This window comes from Suricata suricatta, chromosome 13 (genome assembly GCF_006229205.1).
Source record: "Suricata suricatta isolate VVHF042 chromosome 13, meerkat_22Aug2017_6uvM2_HiC, whole genome shotgun sequence".
Lineage (NCBI taxonomy): Eukaryota > Metazoa > Chordata > Mammalia > Carnivora > Herpestidae > Suricata > Suricata suricatta.
Window position 1 is genome coordinate 61,403,910 of NC_043712.1, and position 9,531 is coordinate 61,413,440.

The 9,531-nt window shown below is 37.5% G+C and overlaps 1 protein-coding gene across 1 annotated transcript in view; it reads right to left on the reverse strand.

Moving 5' to 3' along the window:
- Positions 1–1,871: 1,871 nt before the first annotated feature.
- LOC115275942 (zinc finger protein 260-like) overlaps positions 1,872–9,531 on the reverse strand; it is a 100,296-nt gene continuing 92,636 nt past the window's right edge. The window contains 3 exon segments of the mRNA XM_029919670.1: positions 1,872–2,032; positions 2,367–3,985; positions 4,132–4,393. Of these exon segments, the coding sequence (XP_029775530.1) occupies positions 1,888–2,032; positions 2,367–3,985; positions 4,132–4,393 (2,026 nt within the window). The 3' untranslated portion in view covers positions 1,872–1,887.

The following is a 9,531-nucleotide window of genomic DNA, read 5'->3' on the forward strand; positions in this document are numbered from 1 at the left end:
TCACGTTGTTACTTCCTGCGTTTCTCCACAACGGAAGTTTACTGAGCATTGAATTTACAGTGCTTCCTATATTCATTACCTCCAGTGGTTCTTTCCCCCAGAAAATTTCCTGATGTCCAATAAGGTCTAAAATTATACTTAGTGGCTAAAAACTGTCTATGTACATTTCAAGTCTCCTTCCAGTGTAAGTTCTTGGTCTAAACTGAATGTGTTTCTCCAAATTTTCTATGTCTAAACCTAATCCCCAATGTGCTGGTATTTGGAACTGGCTTTTGAAAGATGGTAGTAATGACAGTAAAGCCCTCATGAATGGAACCTGTGTCATGTATAAGAGGTCCCAAAGTGTTACCTTCCTCCTCATGAGGATAAAAGACGGCAAGAAATAGAATCTCACCAGACAACAAAATCTGCAAGCACCTTGACCTCTGCCTTTCTAGTTTCCAGAACTAAGAAATAAATGCTTGCTTTTTATACCACCCAGTCTAGGATATGTTTCTTACAGCTGCCTCAGCAGATTAAGATAGTTCTCTTATGAACAGTGAGGAACTTCCTGAGGAACATCCACGTTCATTAGCTTAATAGGTTTTGGCCCCTTCTCTGATCTGCATTCTTAGCCCTGACTTGTGGCTGAAAATTTCCCTGCATATATCATCTTTATTCTTTCATCCTCTGAGTTCTCTCTGGTGTTCTCAAAAGTATGATTTCTGGCTGAAAGCATTCCAAGACATTTATAGGGCTATTTATGTTGTTCAGATTATCTGATGTAATACAATTATTTTGGCTGGATGAAAGTATTTCTAAATTCATTACATTCGTATGTTCAATTCCATGAGTTTTCCAATCCTGATGGAAACCCCTACATCCATCACATTTATAGTTTGTTGCATGTGATGAAGGGGATCAGAATATGCCCCTGCCCCCAAAAATGCCACTTTAGCAGAAGTATTATTTTGAGCTGAAAGCAACTTAAAAACTGTAAAAGCAAAAAAAAAAAATCTCCACACTCCATATCCATCTAAAGTCAGGGCATAAATCTCCCTTTATGAAGGTGTTCCCCATCCCCTCTCCTAAAAGAGATGGCACCAACTAATATCTGCATAAACATACCCACAATTTATTACCACTAAAAGCTCAAAATCCTTTTCCTTTGTCTGGGACACTCCTCTGCAAATGTACAATCCTTTTGTTAAAGTGGTATGTAAGCCTCCACATCTGACCACCTTTTTGGGGTTTTCATTTCATTTCTGAGACCTCTCCATGTGTATATGAAATAAAAATTTTTTCCTATTAATGTCTTTAAATTTACACAGGCCCAGCCACTGAACCTGAGTAAAGCTGTTTTTCTTCCCCTTAGCTTTTTACATCTGACAACCCACTGAAAATCTTCCCACATTACCACATCTATCAGACTTCTCTCCTTTTGGAGTTTTCTAATGCTTTCCTTAACTTGAGACTCATTTCTGAAACTGTAACTCCCCACATTTCCCTGTGCAAATAGTCTCATAAGGTTAGAAAGTTAAATTGGAAATTAAAGTTTTCTCACATTAATTACACTCAACATTTCTTCCCAGCATGCATTCTCTGATGTGCTACAAGGACCGATTTCTGAAAAAACTCTCTCCACACTTGATGCAATCATAAGGTTTCTCCTCTGTGTGGGTTCTCTCATGTATTCTCAAGTAGAGTTTGTGGGTGAAAGCTCACCCACATTCATTACATTCATATAGCTTCTCCTGTATATGCCTCCTAAGTGCATTCTGATGACTGACTTCCAGACACAAGTTTTCCAATATTCAATACATTCATTGTGTTTCTCCCCTGTGTGAATTACCTGATGTCCTCTGAGGCGTGACATGTAGGTGTAAGCTTTTTCCACATTCATTACATTCATAGGGTTTTCCCCCTTGTGTGACTTCTCTGATGTATTATAAGGCTTGATTTCTGGGTGAAAGTCTTCCCACAGTCATTACATTCATGAGGTTTCTCCCCTGTGTGAGTTCTTTGATGTAGTTCAAGGCTTGACTTCCACGTGTAAGCTTTCCCACATCCCTTACATTCATAGGTCTTCTCCAGTGTATGTCTCCCCTGATGTATTCTCAGGAATGACTTCCAGAGGAACGCTTTCCCATTCTACACACTTATAGAGTTTTTTCACTGTGCAGATTTTCTGATGTCCTCGGAGGTGTGACATGCAGGTAAAAGCTTTACCACATTCATTACATTCATGGGGCTTTTCCCCAGTGTGACTTCTCTGATGTATTATAAGGTTTGACTTCTGGGTGTAAGCTTTTCCACATTGATTACATTCATATAGCTTCTCCTGTGTATGCTTCCTCCAGTGCATTCTCAGGAATGACTTCCAGAGGAAGGTTTTTCCACATTCTATACATTCATAGGGTTTCTTCCCAGTGTGAATTCTCTGATGTACTCTGAGGTGTGACATGCAGGTGTAAGCTTTTCCACATTCATTACATTTATAGGGTTCCTCCCCTGTGTGACTTCTCTGATGTATGATAAGGCTTGACTTCTGGGTAAAAGTCTTCCCACAGTCATTACATTCATAGGGTTTCTCCCCTGTGTGAGTTCTCTGATGTAGTTCAAGGCTTGACTTCCAGGTGTAAGCTTTCCCACATACTTTACATTCATAGGGCTTCTCTCCTGTGTGAGTTCTCTGGTGTGCTCTCAGAATTGACTTCCAGAGGAAGGTTTTTCCACATTCTATACATTCATAGGGTTTCTCCTCAGTGTGAATTCTCTGATGTTCTCTGAGGTGTGACATACAGGCGAAAGCTTTTCCACATTCATTACATTTATAGGGTTCCTCCCTTGTGTGACTTCTCTGATGTATGGTAAGGCTTGACTTCTGGGTAAAAGTCTTCCCACAGTCATTACATTCATGGGGCTTCTCCCCTGTGTGAGTTCTCTGATGTAGTTCAAAGTTTGACTTCCAGGTGTAAGCTTTCCCACATACATCACATTCATAGGGTTTCTCTCCTGTGTGAGTTCTCTGATGTGCTCTCAGGAATGACTTCCAGAGGAAGGTTTTTCCACATTCTATACATTCATAGGGTTTCTCCTCTGTGTGAATTCTCTGATGTACTCTGAGGCATGACATGTAGGTGAAAGCTTTCCCACATTCATTACATTCATGGGACTTCTCCCCTGTGTGAGTTTTCTTATGTAGTCTAAGACTTGACTTCCAGGTATAAGCTTTCCCACACTCATTACATTTACAGGGTTTTCCCCCTGTGTGACTTTTCTGATGTATTACAAGGCTCGACTTCTGAGTGAAAGCCTTCCCATCTCCATTACATTAATAGGGCTTCTCCCCTGTGTGAATTCTCTGATGTATTACAAGGCTTGATTTCCAGCTGTAAGCTTTCCCACATTCATTACATTCATAGGGTTTCTCCCCTCTGTGAGTTCTCTGGTGCCCTATTAGGGATGATTTCCTAGAAAAAGCTGTCCCACATTCATTACATTCATAGGGTTTCTCACTTGTGTGAGTTCTTTGATGTATGATGAGGGATAAACTTCTAGAGAAGAACTGATATTCATTGCTCTCATACTGTATTTGTCTTCTGGGAGTTCTCTGACATATACTGAAAGCTGACTGAGAACTGAAGGTTTCCCTGTAAGTGTCATTATCACAAGACGTCTCTTTTGTGGGAGTCCTCTCTTGCAGTGTAATAGCTAAATTGTGGTTTAAGTTTTTTCCAAATTCAAAGGATTTCATTCCTGTGTGAGTTCTCTGATATTTTCTGAAATGTGCTTTTTGACCTAAAGTTTTCTCTCTTGTTCTCTGAAGTGCAGTAACCTTACTGAAATTGTTCCTGGTTTTAATACATTCATCATCATTAAATTCAGAGTGACTCTTCTCTATGCAAATACTTGAAGAGACGATGTTTGATTTATCGCATAATTTTTTCCCAAATTTATAAGATCCTCCTTTTATGTGGGCATTCTTACATTCAATGGAAGTTGCCTTATCATGGAAAGCACTATCAAGTTCATTATGTTCAAAAGACTGCCCCCAAATCTGAATAGTCTGATCTTGAATAAGCTCTTCCACCTGACTAAAAGCTTGCAAATTTTTATTGTACTCAAAAGATTTCTCTCCACCTTTCATTCTCTCATTTCTAGTACTGAAAGAAGATGTATTAAACTGACAAGCCTCTTTGAGTAACGATGTGGGACCAATAGATAGAGATCCAAGCATGTGGGAACATCAGTGTCACATTTAGAGAGTATTTTTCTTGAAGGAAAAATGTCTATGCCCTGATGAACCGGTTTTTCTGAAATTTTATCTTGCTCTGTAGAAAAAGTTTTCTTGTTGAATGAGACTTGACAGAAATATTTGTGTTGGTTTTCATGGCTCTTCTCTAAAAGATCAAGTTGGCAGTCTTCTAAAAATGAGAAAGTTAAAAATTCCTTATGAAACAAAATTTTTATATAAAGACTTATATACAAATGCCCTATTAAGTTTCTGACATTTTTGTTTCTAGCTAAGTCTCCCAACAACACAGTATACAATATAGTACATATTAACTACATTCACTTTTTTTCACAGGAAGATGACTGTAATGGAAGGGGCGGGGGGAGCGGAACCTGGAAGTGAATATCGTGTGCATTTGGCATCTTATATATCTTTCAAACTTGGGAAGAGAAGTAGGTATTAAAAAAAGGAATGATGAACTGGGAATGTAAGGGTTTTAAGAGAGTTGGGCACTAGCAACAGGAAAATCAGAGAAGAGAATGAATTCAAAATGAGAATTTAAAATAGGGTTTTATAGGGGTTCCACCAGAGAGAGTTTGGATTAAGGACACCATCAGAATCTATTTCTTATACTATCAATTATAGATTAAAATGGTAGGATATTCATTATGTAACATGTTTCCATTTGGAGGGACTCCATTTGCATTCTATATATCAGCACCAAGAGTTCATGGTACAATTTCTTCTCATTCTCAGAAACACAAGTGTCCAAGATGAAGTGTATAAGGGACTGGAGGAAAAGATATTTTTTCACCTACATTAGACTCAATTTTTTTAATGCTTTTATTTATTTTTTGAGAGAGAGAGAGAGAGAGAGAGAGAGAGAGAGACAGTGTGAGCAGAGGAGGGTCAGAGAGAGGAGACACAGAATCTGGAGACAGGCTTCAGGCTCTGAGCTGTGAGCACAGAGCCTGAAGTGGGACTCAAACCCACAAATCACGAGATCATGACCTGAGCTGAAGTTGGATGCTTAACCAACTGAGCCACCCAGGCGCCCCAAGACTCAATGTTCTATCCTGGCTCTGGCATTTTGGTTTATGTTAGTTTGTTCAAAAGTAAACCTTTATTGACACCAAACCCAAAGTATCACCTTTTTCCCATGTACACTCAAGTTCTTGAAGCTACTTTTAACCCTGTCCCATTGAAACCCTGCTGAAAGCACTTTTCAACATACCTGGTCTACCAATTGTGAGAACTTTAAGAATCACATTTTAACCTGCTCCCTTAAATTATGGAAGTATCTCTTATATTTACCTATCATTAAAAAATACTGCATATATTTAATTATAACCATCCTGCTACCCATATTCTATGCAATGTGAGACCTCTGTTAAAAAACCCAAGATGGGGGCGCCTGGGTGGCTCAGTTGGTTAAGCCTTAACTTAGGAAGTTGAAACTATCACTCTAGAACTCTACAAGACCACAATAATTTCTACAATGTCCGGTGAGGGTATCTTCCCCATTTAAGGAGGGAAACAAAAAAAAACAATTTTACACTTGCCTTCATTCCTAATTTAAACCACATTTCTGCCTTCACATGAGTTTTAATCTAGGTATCCTTCAGGGAAAATTATAAAATATATCTGTATACTCAAACTTAAAAAATTACTAGGCATAAACCTAAAATACCACATATAGGATCTATGTGTGAAAGTCACAAAACACTAATGAAAGAAATCTACATAAAGATCTAACCTTAGATCTAGAAAGATCTAAGTAAATGGAGAAACAAGGTATGTTGTGGACTGGAAGAGTTGATCTACTGAAGAAAAATTTCCCAAATTGTTCTTTAGATTTAATGCAGGTCCTACCCAAATTCCAGCAAGATTCGTTACACATATAATCGTGTTCTAAACTATATGTAAAAAGGCAGAGAAACCACAATAGCTGAAAACATTCTGTCAAAGAAGAATAGTCTATGATATGCTAGGCCTTATTAAATAGCTACAGAATCAAGAGCATGGTACTGACAGAGAAAGACAAACATAGATCAATGAAACAGAAAAGAAAACCAAAAATCAGACTAACACAGTCAATGGACTTTTTACTGAAGTGTAAAAGTAAAAAATTACAATTCCTTTCAACAAATAACTGGGCATCCATAGGCAAAAATATTAATATCATGGATTTAAATGTAAAGCATAAAACTATAAAACTTTTGAAAGAAAAATGTTTCAGACCCAGGGCTAGGCAAGGCGTTCTTAGAAGAAATAATAATCCCTTCTAAAAGAAATGCATTAAATACAAAATTTAAAATGTTTGTACTAGGAAAGACCTTGTTAAAAGGATTAAAAGGCAAGCTACAGAGAGAAAATGTTTGCAAACTACATATCCAACAAGTTTTAGTACTAAAAATTGTTTAAAAATTATAAAATGGGCAAAAGATAGAACAGTTATTTCCTTAAAGGGGGATACATTAGCACATAAGCACCTAAAAATTCATCTAACATTATTAGCCAAGAGGGAAGCAGAAACTAAATATCACTACTCAAGATATCACAATAAGAAATCACTACAAACCTACTGAAATGGCTAAATAATAGAAATAATAGCAAATGCTGGTGATGATACAGAAAAAAATGTATCCCTCATACACTGATGTTAAGAATGTAAATGCCTCTCCAGAAAATTAGTGGCAGTATCTTTTTAAACTAACATGTGCTTACCACATGAACCTGAAATTGCAACCTTTGGGTACTTAGCCCAGAGAAATGAAAATTATGTTCACACAAAAAACCTACATACAAATATCCATAGCTGCCTTATTTATAACAGGGAAATACTGGAAACAATCCAACTATCCTTCCATAGGTTAATAAATGAAGAAACTATGGCACATCATACAATGGAATACGACTCCATGAAACTGATACACGGTGAGGGGCGGGGGGTGCACCTGGGTGACATGGTCGGTTAAGCAACCAACTTCAGGTCAGGTCATGATCTCATGGTTTGTGAGTTCAAGCCCTGCATCGGGCTCTGTGCTGACAGCTCAGAGACTGGAGCCTACTTCAGATTCTGTGTCTCCCTTTCTCTCTGCCCCTCCCCTGCTCATGCTCTGTCTCTCTGAAAAATAAGTGAACATTAAAGAAAAATTTTTAAGAGTTGGGGAGAGGGAGTAAGGCAAATCATGAGACCTCTGAATCCTAAGAACAAACTGAGGGCTGAAGAGGGAGGGGGGAAGGTGAAGGTGGGGTGATGGTCATGGAGAGGGGCACTTGTGGGGAAGAGCACTGCATGTTATATGGAAACCAACTTGGTAATAAACTATTAATTTAAAAATTTTTAGTAAAAAAATTGATACATAGAATAATTTAAATTTCAAATGGATTATGCTTGGTACAATAAAGCAAATTCAAAAGGTTATATGATGCACAATTTCATTCACTTCTTGAAATGGCAAAACTATAGAAATGGAGATATTAATGGTTACCAGGGGAAACAAAGGCAACCAATGGGGGGTGGGGGAATGTGAATACAAAAAGGTTAGCACCAGAGTTCTTTTATGGTAATGTTCACAATTCTGTATCTTAACTGCGGTGGCAGTTACACAAACCTATTCATGGGCTACAACGGCATACAGCTATATGTGCACACATGCACGTGCATGCACAAATACATACACACACACACACACACACACACACACACAAATGCAAGTATAAGAATAGTAAAAACTGTAAGGTCAGAACCATAATTAGCAGTAATATACCAACATTAGTTTCCTGGTTTTGATACTCTACTATAGCTACCAGGATGTCACCACTGCAGGAGGGTGGTTGAAGGGTACACAAAGTATGTGCACCATTTTTGCTACTTCCTCTGATCTACATTATTTCAAACAGAAATTAAAGAAATACTAGAATTAATCAGGTTTCTTTAATGTGTTACTATTTCAAGAGTTCCATGGAAAGACAGACAAATCAGAAGAGATGCTCACCCTGCCTTGTGTTGAATTGGTACATTTAAAATATTAACACAAATATTTTGGAAATTGTATGCAAAATAAATTTGTATACATCTGTTAATGCCCTCACTGTTCAAAACATTCACAAAAAATTAAACAAACGTCTAAGAAGTTTTCCAGTATTTTTCAGAGCACTGACAATACTTTCCATAATATTAGGCAATAAAAGTACAGTATGGTCAGTTATTTATTATTTTGAGTGTTTCTTTGGCCAAAATTTTACTTATTTAAACCTCTAATATCTTTTAGGTCAGTAACTTTCATCAGGGAATGGAGTTCAGACTTACTTCCCTAAGCTTTACTTACTCCAGACTTACTGAATCTCTTTACTTGATATTCATATACATTAATGGTATATTATGTCTTAGGATTATTGCTATATGACAAGAATTTCCCTCTATAAAATTTTATTCATGCATTTTAATGAATCAAATGTAATATTCATTTCTTTGTAAAAAGGCTTATTATACTGTCATTAAAGATATTTTGCCTTAAACTGTTTTTTTAAAAATGGCTTTATTAGCTTTTCCTATCACAGAAATAATCAAATTTCCTTCTCAGTGCATTATTCTTATTATGAACTTATATAAGACTTTTCCCTTTTGAATATTGGTAATAAATTAGCCACAGTCATTACAATTCTGATATCTAATGGTGGTTTCTGTTTAACTCTGATCCTTGCTCCAAAGCTCTGCTATAACCTAAGCCAGAAGAGTTTGTTCCATCAACAAAGGACAATCTCAGAACTCAGGAAAGGCTGTGTTAAGTAATTCAAACTACTGACACCTCAGTGAGAAGACTCTTACAGATTCTGAACTAGCTGTCAGCACAGAGCCCGATGCGGGGCTTGAACCCATGAACTGTGAGATCATGACCTAAGCTGAAGTCAGACACTTAACCGACTGAGCCACCCAGGCGCCCCAAGCATCTGACTCTTGATTTGGGCTCAGGTCATTGCAGGGGACCAGCCCACACACCAGAGTCTAAGGGTCCCTGAGTAGGGGGTTGGTGTCGGCGAAATATCTACAAGAAAGAACACAGACAACATGAATGGTGAAAGAGACCACACTTTACTGTGAAACTTGGTGTCTTATATACCATAGGTGATTACATATTTCTTTTAATGATTACATTGTTTGCAACTTCTTAGGAATCACATGTTTCAGAATAGATCATTGTTTTCATGGAAGAGAGAACAGAAAGTTAAAGACAGAAATGAAGTACAATACAGAAGATCAAAAAACATAATTTATCACTAAAAATACATCAGCAGGAGTCTTATTTTGC